The sequence below is a fragment of the Natator depressus genome, chromosome 8, assembly GCF_965152275.1.
Source record: "Natator depressus isolate rNatDep1 chromosome 8, rNatDep2.hap1, whole genome shotgun sequence".
Classification (NCBI taxonomy): Eukaryota; Metazoa; Chordata; order Testudines; family Cheloniidae; genus Natator; species Natator depressus.
Window position 1 is genome coordinate 105428357 of NC_134241.1, and position 22689 is coordinate 105451045.

At 44.1% G+C, this 22689-nt stretch overlaps 1 protein-coding gene across 10 annotated transcripts in view; it reads right to left on the minus strand.

The window, feature by feature from the left end:
• ST3GAL3 (ST3 beta-galactoside alpha-2,3-sialyltransferase 3) overlaps positions 1-22689 on the minus strand; it is a 402838-nt gene that overhangs the window by 250795 nt on the left and 129354 nt on the right. Inside the window, exon 1 of one of the 10 annotated variants that reach the window (XM_074961916.1) lies at positions 16380-16427. The exons of the other annotated variants lie outside the window; for them this stretch is intronic. Within the exon in view, the coding sequence (XP_074818017.1) occupies positions 16380-16422 (43 nt within the window). The 5' untranslated portion in view covers positions 16423-16427. Of the gene's footprint in view, positions 1-16379; positions 16428-22689 lie in introns of those variants that run through there. 10 annotated transcript variants of the gene reach the window in all.

Below are 22689 nucleotides of genomic sequence, written 5' to 3' on the forward strand. Positions count from 1 at the left end.
CCTGGCTGGGATGATTTAGTTGGGGATTGGTGCTGCTTTGAGCAGGGGGTGGGACTAGACGACCTCCTGAGGTCCCTTCCAACCCTGATATTCTATGATTCTATGATTCTGGGATGAAGTCTTGGCCCCACCAAAGTCAGTGGAGGTTTTTCCATTGACTTCAATGTGACCAGATTTCACCGTTGGTAAATGAGAAGAATTAAGATCCAAGCTCACAATGGGTTGCACACTTCACAGCACTTGTAGGCTGAGTTTACCGCATGGAGCAGAGGCTCCTTGCATTCCTCCATTCCCCCTCTACTTCAGGGACTCTTGCAATCTCCTTACCCCTTGCTGAGGCTCTGTGTCTCCCCCATACCACTGCAACCATTCCCCCCATGTTAGGAGCTGTGCACCCCCCATTCTCTCTTTTCCCTGCAAGTCCCAAATTTTGCCTGTACCCAGGTCCCCCATTCTTCCTCTGCCAGGAGTTTGGTGTCCCCCATTTCCCCAGGTCAGTCTCTGTATGTCCTCCACACACACCCCCACAATATCAGGGTCCCCCACTGTCCTCTCTATACCAGGTGCTGTGTGCCCCCCCCCACCCCCTGCAATCATTATTATTTCTTTTCTTTCTATCTAGGAGATAAGTCATTCAGGGTGCCAACTATACACCACCAAACCAGGAAGAAGAGGTGGATGAGACTATTTTAAAACAACTAACAAAATCATACAAAGCAAAGGAATTAGTGGTGATGGGGGACTTACCTGTTGGGAAAATAATACAGTAGGGCACACGTTATCCAACAAGTTCTTGGAATTGGGGACCATTTTTTATTTCAGAAGATAGAGAAAGCAAACAGGGGAGAGGCTGTCCTAGATTTGATTTTGACAAATAGTGAGGAACTGGTTGAGAATTTGAGTGAAAGTGAAATGATAGAGTTCATGACTCTAAGGAATGGTAGGAGGGAAAACAGCAGAATAAAGATAATGGATTTCAAGAAGGCAGATTTTAACAAACTCAGGAAATTGGTAGGTAAGATCGCATGGGAAGCAAATCTAAGGGGAAAAAGAGTTTGAGAGAGTTGGCAGTTTTTCAAAGAGACATTAAGGGCACAAGCGCAAACTATCCCACTGCATAGGAAAGACAGGAAGTGTGGCAAGAAACCACCGGATCTTAACTAGGAGATATTCAATTATCTGAAACTCAAAAACACAAAAAAGGGAGTTCTACAAAAACTGAAAACTAGGTCAAATTACAAAGAATGAATAAAAAAAAACACAGGAGCATGTAGGGACAAAACTGGAAAGGCCAAGGCACAAAACGAAATTAAACTAGCGAGAGACATAAAGGGTAACAAGAAAACATTCTACAAATACATTAGAAGCAAGAGGAAGACCAAGGACAGAATAGGCCCATTACTCAGTGTGGGAGGAGGAAGACAATAACAGAAAATGTGGAAATGGCAGGACTGCTAAATGCTTTTTTTGTTTCAGTTTTCACCAGTAAGGTTAGTAGTGATCAAATATCTAACATAGTGAATGCCAGTGACAATGAGGTAGTATCTGAGGCTAAATAGGGGAAAAACAAGTTTAAAAGTACATAAAGAAGTTAGATGTCTTCAGGACAGCAGGGCCTGAGGAAATACATCCTAGAATACTCAAGGAACTGACTGAGGAGATCTCTGAGCCATTAGCGATTATCTTTGAAAACTCACAGAAGATGGGAGAGATTCCAGACGACTGGAAAAAGGACAAATATAGTGTCCTTACTCCCCTTTTTATAGATTGGGCAACACAGGGAATTCTTCCACTCGACTCCACGCGGATAAGGCCTCAACTGGATTACTGTGTCCAGTTCTGGGCGCCACATTTCAAGAAAGATGTGGACCAGTTGGAGGAAGTCCAGAGAAGAGCAACAAAAGTGATTAAAGATCTAGAAAACATGACCTATGAGGGAAGATTGGGTTTGTGTAGTATGGAGAAGAGAAGACTGGGAGGGGACATGATGACAGTTTTCAAGTACATCAAAGATTGTTACAAGGAGGAGGGCGGTAAATTGTTCTCCTTAACCTCTGAGGACAGGACAAGAAGCAATGGGCTTAAATTTCAGTAAGAGCGGTTTAGGTTGGACCTTAGGAAAAACTTCCTGTCAGGGTGGTTAAGCACTGGAATAAACTGCTTAGGGAGGTTGTGGAATCTCCATCACTGGAGGCTTTTAGGAACAGGTTGGACAAACACCTCTCAGGGATGGTCTAGATAATACTTAGTCCTACCTTGAGTGCAAGGGACTGGACTAGATGACCGAACAACCTGATGTGTACAATTTACTTAGACTTCCAAATACCTTTGACAAAAGTCTACAACACAAGCTAAAATGTCATGAGGTGGGAAGCAAACTATTCTCATGTACAAAAAACTGTCTAGAAGACAGAGAGCAAAGACTAGAATTAAAAGGTCATTTTAATTGTTGCAAAAGGCTAACAGCAGGGGTCTTATGGTTCCATAACTAGGTTCTGTGATGTTTAATATCTACTATCTGGAAAGGAGGGAATGATAGAGAGATAGTAAAATATTACTTCTGGGGGAATTCTGCACCAAAAAATTAAAAATTCTGCACATAATATTGCAAAAGTCTGCATATTTTATTTGTCAAAATAACATAATATAAATCACACCAGTTTCAATTATTTTTGGTCATTTATTTCAAAATAAAGCAAGTATGTCTGTAACAATACAGACAACAAAAAGAGATTCAGGAAATGTTTTTTGACAATTAGATTCCTTACTAGGTATATTAATACAGCACTCTGAGTGATAATTCATTTAAACTACAATACAGAACTGTATTTCCCGCATCACTCAGAAGCAGTGCAAAGGCTTGGGGGAGTCGGGTAATGGAGGAGTTGAGGGAGGGGGAAGTAAATTGCTGAGAAGGAGCCTGGGTGGAAACTTGGAGGGTTGTTGGGTATGGGTGGGAAAAGTAAGGAACAGTGGGTTCTTTTTTTTTGGTTTTTTTTTTTGGGGGGGGGGCAGGGAGGGATTGATGCAGACCCTGGCTGACCCCTAGCCTCTCCCATTCAGTCAGGCACATCTACCATCCCCAGGTGTCCTTGAACCCCCGTCTACGTGTCCCTCCACCCCCACTCAGACACCCACTCCCCCATCCCCATTTGTCTCTGTGCCCCCACCCAGCCACTCCCACGAACCTATGTAGCTCTGCACACCCTCACCCATCACCATGTGGCCCTGCACCTCCACTCCCATTCAGCCCCTGCCCCAGCCTGTCCTCCCCAATTAGCCCAAATGGCTGCCCCGACCCTGCACCTCATGCTGTCTGTCTCCCCATGCCTCTGTCTCCTGGCCTGGCCTGGCCGGCGCTGCACAGACGGCAGGCTCTTTCTAGTCCCTCACTGGCCGGGAGCTGCTGCTTTGTTCTATTGCCACAGCGCCTTCTGGTGCGCAAAAGGCAGAACTGCAGCAACATTTAGGCAAAGCTTTTTTCCTGCGCAAAAAAATAAAAATATGTGCATCTCATTAATTATGTATGCACAGTAGCACAAAATTCCCCCAGGCGTAAAATATGCAGACAGCATACAGTCTTTTAGGTTACTCAAGACCAGAGAGGATTGTGAGGGACTTCAGAGACAGATAAACAAGCTAGATGAATGGGTAACATGACCGCAAATGAAATTTAATTCAATAAATGCAAAGTAACACACATCAGCAGGGAAAACAATTAAACTACTCAGACACCTTAAAGAGTTCTAAATTAATTGAATCAACCCAAGAAAGGGACCAGTGAGTGACTGCAGACAGCTCAATGAAAACCTCTGTTCAAACATGGAGCTGGGGTCAAAAAAACAAACACAATGTTAGGAAAAATCAGGAATATGATAGTGACCAGTGAGAGTATTCTAATGCCTTTTTATAAATCAGTGGTGCAGCCGCACCTGGATACTGTGTGCAGAACTGGTCACCCCATCTCAAAAAGATTCAAGTAAAAGGAGTTGAGAGAAGAACAAGGAGAATGATCCAGGGCACAGGAAAGGCTCATATGAAGAAAGATTGAAGAGAGTGTGATTGCTTACCCTGAGAGAGAAGACAAATAAGATGGGACATGATCAAATCAAGACTGGCTGCCTTTCTGGAAGATGTGCTTTAGTCAAACACAAGTTATTGGGCTCAATACAGAGATAAGTGGGTGAAAATTAATGGCCTGTGATACACAAGAGGTCAGACAAGATGATCTTACAGTCCCTTCCTTTGGTCTTAAACTATGAATCTATGAATAATAAAAATGTATAAAGTAATCAATAATCCAGAGAAGATAGATCAGAAACTTCTGTCCTCCCAGGGCCATAATACAAGAACGATGAAATAGTCAATCAAATTAAAAGGTGGCAAATTCAAAACTGAAAAAAAGGAAATTCTTTTTCATACAATATGTAATTAAATTGTGGAACTCATTGCCACACAGAAGCCAAGAATTTAAAACTCAAAACGAATTGTATGGATAACAAAAATATCCAGAGTTGTTACAATTAAGGATAAAGATTGGCAGGGATATTAAACCTCGTGTTTCAGGTCTTAAGCCAATCTCTAATTACTGGAGATCAGGTTGAGGCCTACTGTGGGGGGCAGCTTATTTCACAACCTCCTACAGAGGAAGACGTAAACACCCTGCAGAAGCATCTGGAACTGGCCATTGTCAGAGACAGGATACTAGACTAGATGGGCCTCTGGGAATTCCTCTGTTTCTACCAATGGCTATTTATAGACCTAACCTTTACTAACAGTGAGGAAGGATGGTCCAGCAGTTAGGGCACCAGCCTAGGACTGAGTCTCCTGAGTTGAAGTCCCTGCTTTGCCACAGATTCCCTGCGTGACCTTGGGCAAGTCACTTTGCTTTGCTGTGCCTCAGTTCCCTATCTGAAAAACAAGGACAACACCACTGTCTTAATTCCCAGGGGTGGTGTGAGGCTAAAATACATTAAAAGATTATGAGGCACTCAGAGATAAGTACCTGTGATAGCTCTTTGATGTCAGAAACTTGGTGCTGTCTGTTCTGCTACAGAAGTTCATTTTATAGGCCTTTCTGAGGTACAAACTTCATTCAAACACAGTTCAAAGTCAACCCTTACTGTTCAGCACAACCCTGAAAAGCAAGACTCCAGTACCACAAGACTTCTTTGTTCGGGCCCCACTGAACAAACAAGAACACAATGATTCTCTATGTCTACACAGTACATAGATATTCATCCACTTTTAATTTTAAGGTGATTTTTATTTTACTTTGCTTCGTTTTTAACCTGCCTTTATGATACGGTGCAATTGTACAAGCAAGCCCTTTGCTGCGCGGATGCAGAGGCTTTATAATTAACATACATATTACTGGAATCAACCACAATGGGGGCACTAAAGCAATACGTGACAGCAAGTTTGGAAATCTGAGCGCCTAGGCAGTCTTAGGGCTTGTCGACACTGTGCTGCAGTGTGGGGTATGAACTGCACAGCACACCAGAGTGACACACTCTGACTGGCCTGCGTGGAGACACGCACCAGGCACCTTTTAGTTTGCATCAGCAGCGTCTACACATGGAAGCTGGAGTGCAACACACTGTTGTGCTGTGCAACTCACACCCCCACAGCCCACACTGCAGTGCAGTGTAGACACTGCCCAAGTCCGTGGAGTGTTCTTATTTTAAATTATGTTTAGCAAATTTTTAATACAAAATCAGGTCTCCAGTCACTGCACATTATATACTCCGGTGGTAAAACAGGAGAGCCATTCTCAAAGTACTATAGAGCATACTTTGTAGCCTTCACAGACCCGAAGCTCTATCTAGAATCTTATACTACACCTTACCACTAGAGTGTCTTCGTGCATTTTTAAGATGATAAGATGAACCAGGTCCTTCTCTTTAGACAGCCCTCACCATCATCTTTGTGTGGAAAACACATCCTGATCCTAACTCAGTATTGCCCTCGGAGAGCGATGCCCCTCAGATTTCTCTATTTGCATAGGTTTCAGAGTAACAGCCGCGTTAGTCTGTATCCGCAAAAAGAAAAGGAGGACTTGTGGCACCTTAGAGACTAACCAATTTATTTGAGCATGAGCTTTCGTGAGCTACAGCTCACTTCATCGGATGCATAAAATGGAAAATGCAGTGAGGATGTTTTATACACAGACCATGAAAAAATGGGTGTTTATCACTTCAAAAGGTTCTCTCTCCCCCCACCCCACTCTCCTGCTGGTAATAGCTTATTTGCATAGTCTATAGTCTCTCATGCCACTCTGGTGTAGACAACAGGATTTCCCACTAATTCCAAGGCACTGTGGCTGTATTTCATACATCACTCCTGTTGTAATGGATGATAACATGCCAAAAAAGAAGATATTAAAATAAACAAACAAATAAAAAGATTCTTACTGTGGGTTCACTGGCAGAACAGTATGAGAGAGAATCTGGAAAAGGGTTTCCCCTCTCAGTCACAGGGGAAATATACTAAAGAAGCAGTATGCTGAGAGGTAGATGTAACTGAACAGATCTGGTGACTGCATTCTTACTCATGCTAGGAAATTATAGTCCACAGCTGACCAAGAACGGCAGAGTAGTGTGGGGAAGCCCAGAATTGAATGAACATGGGAAATAAATTTCCTCCAACCCCAGAAGAACATGAGATCGCCTCAGGTCAGAAATAAAACACATTTATATACTGTAGGGAAGACCAGAGTTGAATCAGAACCTAATAGCTGTCAACAATTTAATAATAAAAGTATAATAGGGACTATACAAACAGAAGTATAGCCAAGCATAGCAATCTCTATAAATGATGCAAATCCTGTGCCAAGTTAAATGCTGGCAAAAATATGGACCTTTCTCCCAAGCATCCAACAGTAATCCAGCTGCTGGTCTGTGAGTGGGAAGTGCTTAGTCTAAAATGTCTGTAAACTGTGAACAGACCACCCAAACAGACGGTCCCAGGACATGAAGGATTAAACCAAATACAAGTTTTCAAATTTGTGTTTTACAGCGATAGCAACACAGATATATAGAAACACAGTGGGCCAAATTCTTCACTGGTGTGAACTCAACTGAAGTCAATATATCAGGGATGAATTTGGCTCACAGTATTTTTGGCCTTCAACTATGAGTCTGATTTTGAAACATTTAGCCAGAAATAATCACGCCAGAAGGCACAAGTGCTACCCCTTCAACATCTACTTGATAACTGTGAATAGAATGATTTGTGCCACAAAAATAGAGAAAGAATTGCTTCTCGTTTACAAATCAGGGCCTACATATGGAATTACAGTTTTAAACTTGTTATACAGTATGGTGGGAAGGCAAGTCCAATTCTTTTGTTATTTTAAATTTCACTGATTGTCAGAGGAATTAAGTTGGACAACTCAGGAGATTAAAGTCCTCTTGCAGTAGTAGTTCTCCCCAACTATGTGTCAACCCTGCCCTGGTGCAGTTCAATCTCTATCAAGATTGAGAAGACTATTCAGAGGGAGGAGTAGGAAGGACTGCAAGGGGATAAGCTAAGGGTCACTATACATGTGAATCAGCGAGGAAGAGGAGTAAGTGGGTTAAAGGTAACTAAAATAGGAAGGGGGAAACAAAGGGTTAAATAACTTCAATATTTAACATACGTCCGGATTAAAAAAAGGTAATATTGAAAGTGTTGGGGGAAGCTCAAGAGTGACTCGAGTTGATTCCTTTTCCTACTGCTTAGATTGCAATCTCTTTGGTGCAGGAACCTGTTTAAAGCTCTAAAAGCACGTAGCATGATTTGGAGGGTTATATAAATAAGTTAAACACAAAAAGTGCTTTTTAAAAAAAAAACATTAAGATTGTAAAACCAAGCACTCAAAAGTTAGGAAAAGCCAGAATTAAGGTGGTCTGATCTACTTATCCCAGGCCCAGCCTTCTGGCCCAGTTCCAGTCCTCCACCCCCAGCTCCTACTTCATCTGCCCCACACTGCTCCTCTTCCCAGTCTGTTCCCTCTGCATTCAAGTCAGGCAGCTTCCTCTGGCACTGCCTGAGCCCCAGCAGGTGGAGCACTGAGAGCAGAAGACAGTCTCCTTGTTCAGCGTTCCTGCACCTGGCGGCACAGCAGTCAGGAGCAGCAATGGCAAAGGAAGTCCTGCTCAGCCCCTGCAACCCTAGTCTGGAGCACGCCCAGTACATGTAGAAACCTGGGGAATTTAGCTGTCAAGTTCTAACAAGTCTCTACTGGTCATGCGTGAACTGAGATTTTTCAGGTTTCAGAGTAGCAGCCGTGTTAGTCTGTATCCGCAAAAAGAAAAGGAGGACTTGTGGCACCTTAGAGACTAACACATTTATTTGAAAGTGGGCTGTAACTCACGAAAGCTTTATGCTCAAATAAATGTGTTAGTCTCTAAGGTGTCACAAGTCCTTCTGTTCTTTTTTTGAGATTTTTCAAAGACTTACAAAACTTGGCCAAATCCGTTTCTAACTGGCACAGCAAAAGGCACATCCCTGATACCACGATGACAATCCCCCTTTACAGAATTTCACGTTCTGACTCCAAAGTACAGGAGGTACTAGAGCTTCTCTCAAAGAAACAGTTATAAGTTCATTTTTAAAAACACGGACAAAACCATGCATTTTTCCCACATCTTGTTCTCAGGAATGGCTGAACCTTTTTTCTGAAACTTTCCCAAAATTTCAGCCCGAGGCACCAAGCTAGCACAGGAAATTTCAATCCCTACAATTCAAATTTGGTACAGTCACAAGCAACTGAAAACAGGGTCTAATAATGAGACGTGTAGGGCAACCTTAAGTGTAGAAAGCCATTACCAGCTCAGCCTATAATAATCCCCGTTTAGTGTCTATTAAAATTGCCAATAATCGTGCCAGCGAATGTGAATAAATATCCAATACCCTGAGACCAATACTTCATTTTCCACGGGTTACGTCTGGCAGCAATGATTTTTGACCTCTACCAACACAGCTGCAACTCAAACGTGAACTCAAGGGGAAAGACTCCATACCCTATCACCAATCCCCTGAGAATACCAGTGACACCAGAAATCATGCGACTCCTATTTATTGTTCCAAATTTGGCAGCAAAAGCAAGTAATATCCCTTAATGTGCTTTTCACTGTAATCCCTGATATGGTGGCCCCTAAAACATCTGGCCCGGCTTTATATGCTGTAGAAAGCAATATACTGGAGACGTCCTCATCATTAGACAAAGTGATGACGTAATTCTTTCCCCAACCAGAAAGAAGAGCAAGTGAGCAATGATTTGAGAAGCAGTCGTCAATCCCACTCCATGGATGATCCATCAGAAGAGGTGTCTCTAGTTTGCAGTTATGACTAAGGCTACGTTTATGTTACGGGCGAAATCCGTGACTTCTAGACACCTCCATGACATTCCCTGCTTCAGTCTCCGGGGCTGCGAGACTCGGGAACTGGCAGCTTTTGTGACCCTGGCAGGGATCCAGCGACAGGTGACAGGAGGCCTCCTGCAAGGTTCCAGCAACGGGTGACAGCCTCATGCCAGGAGAGGGGGACGCCTCGGGTGAGTGGCTGGGGGTGTCCCATTTTCTCTTTGGGAAATATGGTCACCCTGCAGCTCCCAGCCGCCGTGGGCAGAGGGGCCCCCCCCCTGCAACTTCCAGCTGCCATGGGCAGAGGGGGAACCCCACAGCTCCAAGCTACCACGGTGGCGGAGAAAACCATGGAGCCAGAAAAGCAAAAATCACAGACAGGTCACAGGCAATAAACAAAAATTCAGGAAGCCGTGACCTGTCTGTGACTTTTACTAAAAATAACCATGACAAAAGCCTTAGTCACGACCCTGCCCTCAAAATAGGCGCAAGTTTCATTAGTTCAGAGAATGAGACAACTGATGTCATTCCAACCCCAATGTTTTAGTACTATTTAAGTCTGAGAGGTTCCAGTTTTCGTAATAAAGTGAATGGAATGTGTACATCTTGAGAGTTTTTTCCTTTCCTAATAAATTACAGTAACTTCCATGGACAGGAAAATCTGTTAGTCTGGTTTAGACTGAATTCAGGCAATGAATTCCAATATGAAGGTGAAAGATTTCACCCCATGAACTGCATATGCCCTTTATTCTCCTAAGAAGTTATCAGCTTAAATCCATTCACATTCTTTGCTAAATAAACTGTTATTTCACTCAATGCCATGTGTCCACTTGCGTAAATACAGTTAATGATCCCTTAGTCAATCTTTCAAGAGAATTTGTTTCTCCATTTTAGAAGTTGTATCATATTTCCTAGTAAAAATCAAAGATAATATTAATAAAAAAGTCACGTGCATGAGCTCTCAGTGACCTACAGGGGAGGCTGACAATCTTTAGAGATACCAAAGACAAAGAAAAATGACATTGAAGTATTATTATTGTAAGATCCATTATAAACCACTTCTCAACATTTCCGAATGGACACCCTCATCTCTGCACAGTCAACAGGAGTGGTGAGGGAACAGACAGTGACACTGAATATGTTGGCCAAGTCATGGAAAGACTGTCTACACCAGACAACCAGCACATGAAAGTCATTGGCAAAAATCCACCATCTCCCATTTAGTCTGTAGTCAGATAAACAAAATAGGAAGTGAGTCCCATTAATCAAAGATTAACAAAAAGGGAAAGCAGTTTTGCAGAATAAGTAAATATAAACTGCCAAAATCCACTGTACTAAACAAAACCCTCTGACCCACCAAATTAACCCTGTGTGTTCCTTAGGGAATAAAGAGCAGGCTGCTGCAAAAGAAGGTGACATATTTCCTCCCACCCCACATCTCCTTCAGTTATTTGGATGTACAGAAAGAAACACCTTCCAGCCTCTCCCGAAGAAAAGAATCAGGGTCCAGGACTTCCGTAGAAGGAGCTATGGACACCAACACAGCCCCAAACATGCAACGGCTAAGCAGTCAGTACTTGATCACAGGGGTCCATCCAAAATTTGCCATTTAGGATCCCAGACTCTCTTTCTGCCACTTAGCTCTGTACGGCATTCTGTTTCATGCTTTTCTTGACGGTACATTTTGGGTGGGATTTTCACTAGCACCTAAATCCCCAAAGGTCTTTTGCTCTTAAATCACTCAAGCATTTTTGAAAAACCCTCTTATATTCATCAGTCCACACTACTGCCCAGAGGAGAAGGGTCAGATTAGAAACCAACAGATTACGGTTACCTTAAAATATGCAGGAGGTTCAAAACCTGTACACTATTTAAATTGCTTGAACAGAGCAGTTTAAACCAGCCAACAATCAAACCCTCCCGTAACAGCAATGTAACGCTAGTAAGGCGAGAGGTTGCTATCATGCCAAAGGGTACTGCTGGGATCAGACCAGGCATGCCAAACCCATGAAAAAAACGCAGAAATCGGGCTTGTTTTTGGCTTAATTGGCTTGTGAGTTGCTTGTGGGCTAGTTTTTGGCTTGCAGCTCGTTTGACTTGTTTATTGCTTCTTTTTTTTTTTTAAATCGGCTCTGGGCAAGGTAGGGAGAGAGCACGGGGGGCCCCCACAGTCCCAGACTGCATGCCAGGGAGATCTACTCACATAGAGTGTTAGGGTTCTTAGGGATTGGCTTGTTTTGGCCTTGTTTTGATATGGGATTAGCTTGATTTTTGGCTTATTGTGACAGTCTGGGTGCTTATTATTTACAGCGTGAAAGTTGGCAACAGTGGATCAACCCTCACGTTCTGACACCAATACAGGTGCACAGATATGATTTACACACAGGCATATAGTGTGCCAAAACTCTCATCACTTTCAATCCACATGTTAGCAAGATGGTGAGTAAAGGTCAATCTATAGCTTCCAGCAGTCTTTGAAGGGAAAGATATCTTCAATGCACCTTTAACCTCCCCAGGCCTAGAGCAGAGCAATTAATCTGCTTGCTCTCAGACAGAAAAAAACCCCAACAACCTCTTGGACAAAGTTAGTGGAGATATAAATTTGATTTTTAAGCTCTAAGTGGGTGCTGCCAGCATCTGAATGTAAAGCAAAGCAACTATAAAAATGCACTTAGCGCCCATTCCAGGTCCCATGCAAACTCCCGCTCTCCTTGCTTTCTGCTTTGGAGCCCCCAGAGTTCAGAATACGGGTTCTTATGATGTCTGGCCCCAACTAAAAAGCTGGTCCTGACAATACACCCAGGACTAAAGCATGGACCTTCCCTTGCTGCTCAAGATCTTATCTTTGATGCATGGGCCAGAGGAGAACCCCAGAAACATCCAGCCCCAACTATCAGACAAGATTGTGATGTGGCCTCAGGGACCCCCTTTATTTAGGGCCATATGTCTTTTTACACTTCTAAACCTCACTCCTCCATCTCTCAGCACATCAGCTAGCCACAGGCTCCATGCCAATGCTATTCTGTGAATCAACACATAGGTAGGCACTCAGGGACCACCGGACAAACCTTCTGCACATTTCACAGCATTATCCTGACTACCCCTGACCTCTACCAGCTGAAGAGTTAAGAGTGCAGCAGTCTTTTGGCACTCTTGAAAGTTGAGAATTGCACATACGCAGAACAGAAAATACAAAAACAAGGTGAAGTCTTACAGTCAATTCAAGAGAAATTATTCTGGCCATGGAAAGACATGAATTAGTGGTTATAGTTGAGCACTTCTAAAAAGTTAAACGAAGAACTCAGTCTGCCCATTACTTTGGGGTATGCTCATTTATTAGGGTTAGTCTTCGGGAGGAGGGTTGTTTCGGTAATTCTATCAATGTACTGCTTGTGTCACTTGTGTTCTCATACGGAGCTCTAGTCCCCTCCCAATGGAGCTATCCTGCAGGACCTAGGTTCCACAGGGCTGGGTTCTTCCAGCCCCAGAATCAGACGAACACAAACATACACATTAACAGAGTTTGTCTAAGAGGACCGGGTTAATCAGCACTCCTAAGTTGACTCCTTATATGTCCCTCGACTAGGTAGGCTGGGTCAAGCAGCACTTCCAAGCTGTCACCCTTGTCCCGAGGGGTTTAGATGTGTCTTCCACCGCCTTTTCATTGCTTTTTGTAAGTCTTGCTTCTGATTGGCTTTGGTTCAAGCAGAGGCTGGGAGTGGGGGAGAGGGGCCAGGAAGGTCTTTCGTGAGTCAGACAGGCTGAACGCTGTGCCCTGGTTCCCCAAGAACACGGAGCTGATAGGTAACAATAGAAAGTTTCCTTGCGCTTGTTTAAAATGATATGAAATCCTAGGAATGATGTTGTGATTGACAGCTAATTCATCTTGAATAATTAATTTATTAAACTATTTTTTTATATACTCAACTTTTCCCCCTTTTATACCCCAACCTGAAACAACACCTACTCGGAATGGCTGGGCCTGGTGCAGCTATAGCTTCTTTCGGTTCTTTCTGGGCACTGCCAGTTCCTGGGTTCGCGGCAAGGTGTGATGGAATGGACGGCGGAAGAAAAAGAGTCACAGTTTCTCTCTCTCTCCTTCCTGTTTAACAAGGAAAGCTACCCTCAGCTGGGCAGAGACCACACACAGACTGATGTCTTACAACAGGTCTCAATTCTCAGCGTGAGCTAGAACTTGCCCCGTAATAAATCCAAGGTGTTTAATACACGGGCAATTTAGCATACAGATCTCTGGAAAACCTGTTCTCTTGGGCATTTCTGAGCCCCTCTCTCCTGAGTAGCAGATTGCTTTATAATAAGAAGGGAGAAATTGGATTTTGTTGGGGGAGATGGAGTTACAGAAGGGTGTTTTACTGACCTCCTCAGGACTCCAACTGCTCTCCCTGAGATATAATAAATCAGAGGGCAGAGACTTGTCTCTTCAGAAAGTCCCAGCAAGCCAGCCTGCTTACAACTAGACTTGTTCCCCACTCCTCACAAAAACATGACTTCAGAGACACTGATCAACAGAATGTGTTATTTCATGAATAAATTAAATTTCTAATTATCTTCTCTCAGATTGTAACACCCCATTCAGGTCATAATACTCCTATTTTTTAGAAAATTGGCACACAGGAAGCTAATATTGTAACTCCACATTGATGAGTAACCAGTCAGGATTCTGTAAAGGTATGCCAAACTCAAATTATCCATGGACTTAACTATGCTTTAAAACTGGTAAGTAGCTAAGCAATGATTCAGGGGAAACCAAGATCGAATTATGCCCCTCTGAATTCACCCAGAGATTTCATATACTTTTAATCTTTTCCATTCTTGCCCACATCTGAGTATTAACGAAAACTCTGCACAGCCATTAGTATGGCAGGGTTTGGGGGAGGGGTTAATGCAAAGCACCAAGAAGACTGTTTTCACCAAAACCTGGCGTCATTTCCATTCTGCACGCGGTGCCAGCAACCCTAAGCTGTTCCTGAATCGGATCATGCACTCTTGACAGATCAGCTTGCTAGAGAATGATGAAAGAACATCAGAATGCATTTCGGGCTTAAAAATGAACCAAATGACACCAAGGCCAGGGTAAGTACGAGTTCTCTGCACAAGCTTCACTGTTCGTGCCAGGCAGCAGGCTTTCTTTGATAAGCGTGCAGGCAGAAGACTAGTACCATGCTGGAAGGCAGCAAACTATTCCTACCAACCTCGGAGGAAAGAGTATTGGACAAAAGAAATCCAAGAGCAAATTTCATTTTTGAAAAGGAAAGGTAATCAGGTCAGACTTTTAGCAGCTATAAAAGGACATGTTTAAGCCCATGTCATGCCTATACTGAAACTTTTTTAAAGGACTCTCCCAGTCTTTTCAGACTTCTATTTCACAAACTAATACTGTAGGTCAGCAGTTCTCAAACTGTGGGTCGGGACCCCAAAGTGGGTTGCGACCCCATTTTAATGGGCTCGCCAGGGCTGAGGTTAGACTTGCTGGGCCCAGGGCTGAAGCCCGAGCCCCACCACCTGGGGCCAAAGCCAAAGGGCTTCAGTCCTGGACAACAGCTCAGGCTTCAGTGTCAGCCCTGGGCGGCGGAGCTAAGGTTACAGGCCCCCCGAGGCTGAAGCCCTTGGGCTTCGGCTTTGGCCCACCCCCACCCAGGGCGATGGGGCTCAGGCAGGCTCAGGCTTCAGTCCCCTCTCCTGGGGTCATGTAGCAATTTTTTATTTTCTTGTCAGAAGGGGGGCGCAGTGCAATGAAGTTTGAGAACCCCTGCGTGGGTAGTTTGCACACACAACTATAAACAGTGTCAACTGAATTGTAGCCACGGTGGTGGCTAGGCTGTAGAAATGTCTGCCTCAGGACAGTGTGCCTGAGCTACGGTCCATGTTGTGCTGCGGGCAGCCAAGCTAACAGTCACTAGTTCCCTGAAGCAGCCCAAGCACAAAAGAACCTTTCAATTTTGCTTTTTGCTTCAATGTAATTATGTGATGGCCAGTAATACACATGGTCATACTCAGAGGGCAACCAGAATGTGGTCATCCAGATGCTCCCCTTGGGTTCATTAGCTCTGCAGAAAACAAGATCACAGCCCTGCTTGAGAAACTATAGAAATTCCCCTCCGCAGAGCATTCCTTCCCTCACATAATTCAATTGCATGTCCAGCTGAGAAACTCTCCTGGCAGAATGAAACCGTTGTTCCCCAGTCAGTGGGCAACATCAATTCAATGTCTTTCACACTAGAAACCGGGCTATTAACTGGATTGTGTGCGTCCAACTCCTCTGCCTGACCTCACATCTACAGCAGCAAGCTCATAGCGGCACAGCTGTGCCGATGCAGCTGCACAATCGCTCCTATAGCCACTCTATGCGGACCGGAGAGAGCTCTCCATTGAGATAATTAAACCACCCCTGACGAGCGGCGGGAGAGCGACTCCTGCAGACATAGCACTGTCCACACTGGTGCTTCTGTCAGTGTAATTTATGTCACTCAGAGGCTGTTTTTTTCACACCCGAAGGACGTAAGTTATACTGAAAAAAGTGCTAGGGTGGACGTGGCCTGAGTATTGGAAGTGGTTTCACATGTTAGGGCTGGCCCACACTAGAAAATAAGATCAACCCATCTACGCCCCTCAGGCATGTGAAAAATCCACACCCCTGACCGACGTAGTTAAGCCAACCTAAGTCTCTGTGTAGACAGCGCCTCTAAGGGAGGTGGATTACCTAAACTGGGGGGAGAACTCTTCCCATCGGCGTAGGTAGTAGTACGGAAGCACTAAAGCAATGCAGCTGCATTCCTGCAACTTTGCCATTGTAGCATTTCAAATGCAGACAAGACCTCCTGCTACAATAAGTCCCTTAACAGTTCCAGTGCTCGTAACACAAGGATATATTTAGCCAGTTTGGTTAGATAGCCAATTTTCAATGTAATCCTGCACCAAGATCTGACTCATTGTTATCTGCCTCCCAACATGGCTACCAAGTCTAATTAAATAAAAGCCTTTTTGTGAGGGAGATAGAAGGGGATGTTGTACCTGAGCCTACTGTACGTCCAACGGAGTCAAAGGAAAGAACCATTGAATCTGTAACACAAGAGTAGAAGTTCATTTTCCCCTTTTAAATAAATCCATGAATTGTTTACAAGAGGCTTCTCTTTCCTCTCCCCGTTTATCATGTAGAGACTGCATACTCCAGAAACATTCTTAACACGTTTTAATGTGCATATGAATCAATCCACACCTTCAGAGTACATTTAGTTGTACTGGGGCAGGAACCACATGCCATCTGGAAAATATCATGGGCAAATACACCACAGTCCGGCATCTGTGCCCTACAGATGTCACTCTGAGAGATACCCACATTGCCATTACAAGGCAGAGAACTCCAAGTCATTGCAATGTTTTTCTTGCAGTACTCTGCCTTTTTCTTTCATTTTAAGGAGGTAACCCCCCTTGTTGTGTTTCATCAGGAGGAACATGAACCTCTTCACCAGTCAGGTATGCATGTCCACTGTTCCCCAGTGTTATAGAGAACAACAGGTATCTAGCAAAAGCAGGGTGCCGTTTGAAGTTAGAGAATCTCAGGTGGTGATTAGCTGATGAAAAAGAAATGATGTACACGTGTGAAACCTGACAGATAGGTACTTGTGTTCAGCATGGATTTTATTTATTTGTTTAGCTGTGTAGCGCAGCAAAAGTCTAATGGTTGGAGCACCCAGAGGATTCACATGTGCTGAGAAGCAGGAGAAGCTTCAGCTTGCTATCTATATCATACAAATGTCTTTCTGTGTATGCCTGCATTTGTTGACAGCACTCTCAAAATGTAGGCACAGCCAGAATACACATTATTTTAAAAAAATCTTTAATAGTTAATAATAATGCCCCATTGCTGGGAGATGTGGTTGAGGTATAAAATAATTTTACCTTATTTCTAGTCTGAATTTGTCTAGCTCCAACTCCCAGCCACTGGATCTCATTAGACCTTTGTTTGCTACACCGAAGAGGATTCTACAGTATAATCCAATTTTGTTCCCCATGTAGGTACTTACAGAATGTGATCAAGTCATCCTGTGATAAACTGGGTCTTTGTAGATCCCATTTGGGTATTTGGAGAGCCCTTTCTCCTTTAAAAGTCCTTACAATTATGGGGACACCCAGTCTCTGAGTGTTTCAAGAGAGTCTACAGAGACCTAGCTTGCCTATGAAGGTTAAATACGGCTAGACTCCAGGCCAGGGCTTATCTTAGAATCATAGAATCATTGAATATCAGGGTTGGAAGGGACCTCAGGAGGTCATCTAGTCCAACCCCCTGCTCAAAGCAGGACCAATCCCCAACTAAATCATCCCAGCCAGGCCTTTGTCAAGCCTGACCTTAAAAATATCTAAGGAAGGAGATTCCACCACCTCCCTAGGTAACCCATTCCAGTGTTTCACCACCCTCCTAGTGAAAAAGTTTTTCCTAATATCCAACCTAAATCTCCCCCACTGCAACTTGAGACCATTGCTCCTTGTTCTGTCATCAGCTACCACTGAGAACAGTCTAGAGCTATCCTCTTTGGAACCCCCTTTCAGGTAGTTGAAAGCAGCTATCAAATCCCCCCTCATTCTTCTCTTCCGCAGACTAAACAATCCCAGTTCCCTCAGCCTCTCCTCATAAGTCATGTGTTCCAGTCCCCTAATCATTTTTGTTGCCCTCCGCTGGACTCTTTCCAATTTTTCCACATCCTTCTTGTAGGGTGGGCCCTTCAACCCCTCTGTGCTGCAACCAGCTTGTGCCTCGTCTGGTGGGCTCTTATAGGCAGCAGAGGTTCACAAGCGGTCTTCCTCCCAGCATCTTTGTGGCAGGAATCAGCAAACTCTGAAGCACAGCAGTCTCTCTCCTGGTTGCCACCCCTTCCTGTGACAGTCTCCCTTAAAAGTTAATTTCCTCCCAGTGGAGGAGGCTCTGCAGATATGCCTATTTAGTGTCAGCTGAGCCCAGAGGACCCCATTAACCTTTTCCCAGATGGGATTAAGGTGTACCCCATCATATACTCCAGCCATCAAGATGGGAAGCAGTTCCTGGTTCAAAGCGTCCGCATCTCCGACCTCCCTTGGAAAAACATGATGTTTACCAAAAAGTTTGGCGTGCCAGGTACCACTGCATTATACATGGGTTTGAGTCCTTCATGGTATTCAACCAATGCTGGGGGCGTGGTCAGTGATCAATGAGAAGGGATTACGCAGCAGGTACTTCTGAGAAAATCTATGAATTGCTTAAATTGCCAGTGCTTGTTTTTCGATAATTGAAAAGGCCCTCTCCCCAGGGAGCAATCTTCTACTTAAATACAGGACTGAGTGCTGCTCACCTGCAAAGTACTGTGAAAGCACAGGGCCCACTCCAATATCGGAGGCATCTATATGCAATATAAATTCTTGCAAAAAGTCAGGATTAAAAATGATGGGCGACTGACAGGTGGGGCTTCAATGTGTTAAAAGCGTCTTCACAATTCCCATCCCACTGGATTCTTCTGGGGTTACTGTCTTTTTATAAGATCTGTTAGAGGGCCATGAGTGAAGTTAGAGATAAACCTCTGGTATATCCCAGCAGGCCCAAGAACTGCTTCATTTGCCTTTTTGTTTGAGGACAAGGCATGTGGTTAGAGCTTGTACTTTATCAATTAGTGGTTTTAAGAGACTGCCCCTATGCTCTACCCCAGAAAGGTCATCTCTGTGGTGGCTAATTTACATTTCGTTGGGTTGGCCATGAGACCAGACTCTTGAAGGGAATTTAATGCTGCCCCTATGTGCCATAGGTGATCATCTTCAATAATTTTCATGGCTATTCTGTGAATGCTCTCCAATTTATCTTGAATTGTGGACACCAGAACTGGACACAGTATTAAAATAGCACCTGTACCAGTGCCAAATTCAGAGGTAATATAACCTCTCTGCTCCTACTCAATATTCCCCTGTTAATATGTCCAAGGGTCTCATTAGCCCTTTTGGCTACAGCAGCACACAGGGAGCTCAGCTGATTATCTATCATGAGCCCTTCACTTTTCAGAGTCCTGTCTTCTCATGACAGAGTCCTCTGCACTGAGGCAGGATTAAGTATCATCTAGACCATCCATGACAGGTGTTTGTCTAACCTGTTCTTTAAAACCTCCAATGATGTAGATTCCACAACCTCCCTAGTGACAGTAATTTGTTCTAGTGCTTATCTACCCTTAGAGTTAGGAAGTTTTCCCCTAACGTCTAACCTATATTCCCCTCTCCCCCCACCCACTGCAATTTAAGACCATTACTCCTTGTCCTGTCCTTAGTGGTTTAGGCGAACAATTTATCACCCTGCTCTTTATAACAACCTTTTATGTACTTGAAGACTGTTATCACTTCCCCGCTTAGTCTTCTCTTCTCCAGACTCAACAAACCCAATTTTTTCAATTTTTCTTCATAGGTCACGTTTTGTAGACCTTTAATAATTTTTGTTACTCTCCTCTGGACTTTCGATAATTTGCCTACATCTTTCCCAAAATGTGGTGCCCAGAACTGGACACAGTACTTCAGCTGAAGCCAGATCACTCTTGCTATTACTCAGAATAATGTATGTTTGTTTGTTTTTTTGCAACAGTATTACATAGTTGCCTCATTTAATTTGTGATCCACAATAACCCCCAGATCCTTTTCTGCAGTACTCCTTCCAAGGCAGTCATTTCCCATTTTGTACTGGCACAATGAATATTCCTTCCTCAGTAGAAGACTTTGCACTTGTCCTTGAATTTCATCCTATTTATATAGGATAATTTCTCATTTGTCAAGATCATTTTGAACTCTAATCCTGTCCTCCAAAGTGCTTGCAACCCCTCCCAGCTTGGTATTGTTCATAAAGTTTATAAGTACTCTCTATGCCACTGTCCAAATCATTTATGAAGATGTTAAACAGAACCAGACCCAGAACAGTTCCCTGCTGTACCCCACTTGATATGTCCTTCCATCTTGACCGTTGAACCATTGCTAACTACTCTCTGAGTTGTTTTTCCCGAACAGCTGTCCACTTATCTTATAGTAGGTTCAGCTAGACTGTATTTCCCTACTTTGTTTATGAAAAGCTCATGAGAGACAGTATCAAAAGCCTTACTAACGTCGAGATACATCACATCTACTGCTTCCCCCCATCCACAAAGCTTGTTACTCTGTCAAAGGAGGAAATCAGGTTGCTTTGACATAATTTGTTCTTGACAAATCCATACTGACTGTTATTTATCACCTTATTATCCTCTAAGTCAGTGGTTTTCAAACTGTGGGTCACAACCCAGTACTGGGTCACAGAGTGTTAGGCACTGGGTCACGGTGGCTCTAGTTAGCACCGCCGACTGGGCCGTTAAAAGTCCCATCAGTGGTGCTGCCCAGCTAAGGCAGGCTAGTCCCTATCTGTTCCGACACCGCGCTGCGCCCCAGAAGCGGCCAGCAGCAGGTCTGGCTCCTAGGTGGGGGGCCACAGGGCTCCTCACTCACATTGGCCAGTTCCCGGCCAATGGGAGCTGGAGGGGGCGATGCCTGAGGGCAAGAGCCACGCAAAGCCCCTTGGATGCCTCCGCCTAGGAGGTGGACCTGCTGCTGGCTGCTTCCGGGGCACAGTGCGGTCCGCGGTGCCAGGACAAGCATGAAGCCTGCCTTAGCACCCCCACTGCACCACTGACTGGGAGCCACCCAAGGTAAGCCCGCACCCCAACCCCCTGCCCCAGCCCTGAGCCCCCCAAACCTGGAGCCCCTCCAAACCCCTCATCCCCAGCCCCACCCCAGAGCCTGCACCCCCAACCCAGAGCCCTGACCCCCTCCCACATCCTGAACCCCTCATTCCCAGCCCCACCCTGCAGCCCTCACCCCCACACCCCAACACTCTGCCCCAGCCCTGAGCCCCTCCCACACCCCAAACCCCTCATCCCCAGCTTCGTTGGGTCACGGGCATCAACAGTTTTCTTCAACTGGGTTGCCAGAAAAAAAAAGTTTGAAAACCACTGCTCTAAGAGAGTAAAAATTGATTATTTGCTCCACTATCTTTCTGAATTCCAAAGTTAAGCTCACTGGTCTATAATTCCCTGGGTTGTCCTTATTTCCCTTTTCATAGATCGGTACTACACTTATGCTTTTCCAGTCCTCTGGGATCTCTCCCATCCTCCACGAGTTCTCAAAGATAATCGCTAATGGCTCAGAGATCTTTTCAGCCAGTTCCTTAAGTATTCTAGGACGTATTTTGCCAGGCTCTGCCAACTTGAAAACATCCAACATGTCTAAGTAATTCTTATGGACTTGGCTACACTTAAAAAGGCTGGAACTGCGCAACTGTAGTGCTTCAGTGAAGAAGCTATCTAGGCTGATGGGAGGCCTTCTCCTGTCAGTGCAGGTAATCAACCTCCCCGAGAGGCTATAGAACCCCTCCCATCAACGTAGCGCTGTCTACCCCGGGAGTTAGGTCAGTAGAACTGCATTGCTCAGGGACGTGGATTGTTCACCAACATAAGTTACTAGTGTAGACCAAGGCTAACTTATTCTTTCCCTATTTTAGCCTCAGACCCTACCCCATTTACATGGATGTTGACTATGCTAGTCATTTGCTCACTGCTAACCTTTTGAGTGAAATCTGAAACAAAAAAAGGCATTTAACATTTTGGCCATTCCTGCATTTTCTGCTATTGTCTTTCCTTCCTCATTGAGTAATGGGCCTACTCTGTCCTTGGTCTTCCTCTTGCTTCTGATATATTTGTAAAATGTTTTCTTGTTACCATTTATGCTCCTAGCTAATTTAATCTTGTTTTGTGTCTTGCTCTTTCAAATTTTATCCCTACATGCCTGTGTTGTTTTTTCACATCCATCCTTTGTAATCGGACCTAGTTTTCACTTCTTGTAGGACTCTTTTTTGAGTTTCAGGTCATTGAAGATCTCCAGGTTAAACCTGTGTGATCACTTACCATATTTCCTGTCTTTCCTGAACACCGGGATAGTTGGCTCTTGTGCCCCAATTCTCCATGAACTTCCAGTTCTCATGATGATGAATACATCTGATTTTTCCCCCCAAATACAGAACAGAAATACTTATGGAACATGTCTGGATTTTCTGCTTTAGAATTGACAATTCTACCACTTACATCAAGTCAAGGAACAATACCATTGTTAGGATTCCTTTTGTTCCTAATATGATTTAAGAATTCCTTATTGTCCTTAACTCTTCCCTTATCAAATTTCTACGATTCCTAGCTTCTAATTTGTATTAATTTCTATCAACTTCCCCTTTCTTCCATTCTTTTATAGCTGCCTTTGCTTCCCCTCTACACTAGTTTGGTTTTTGAACCAATACAGCCTTCTT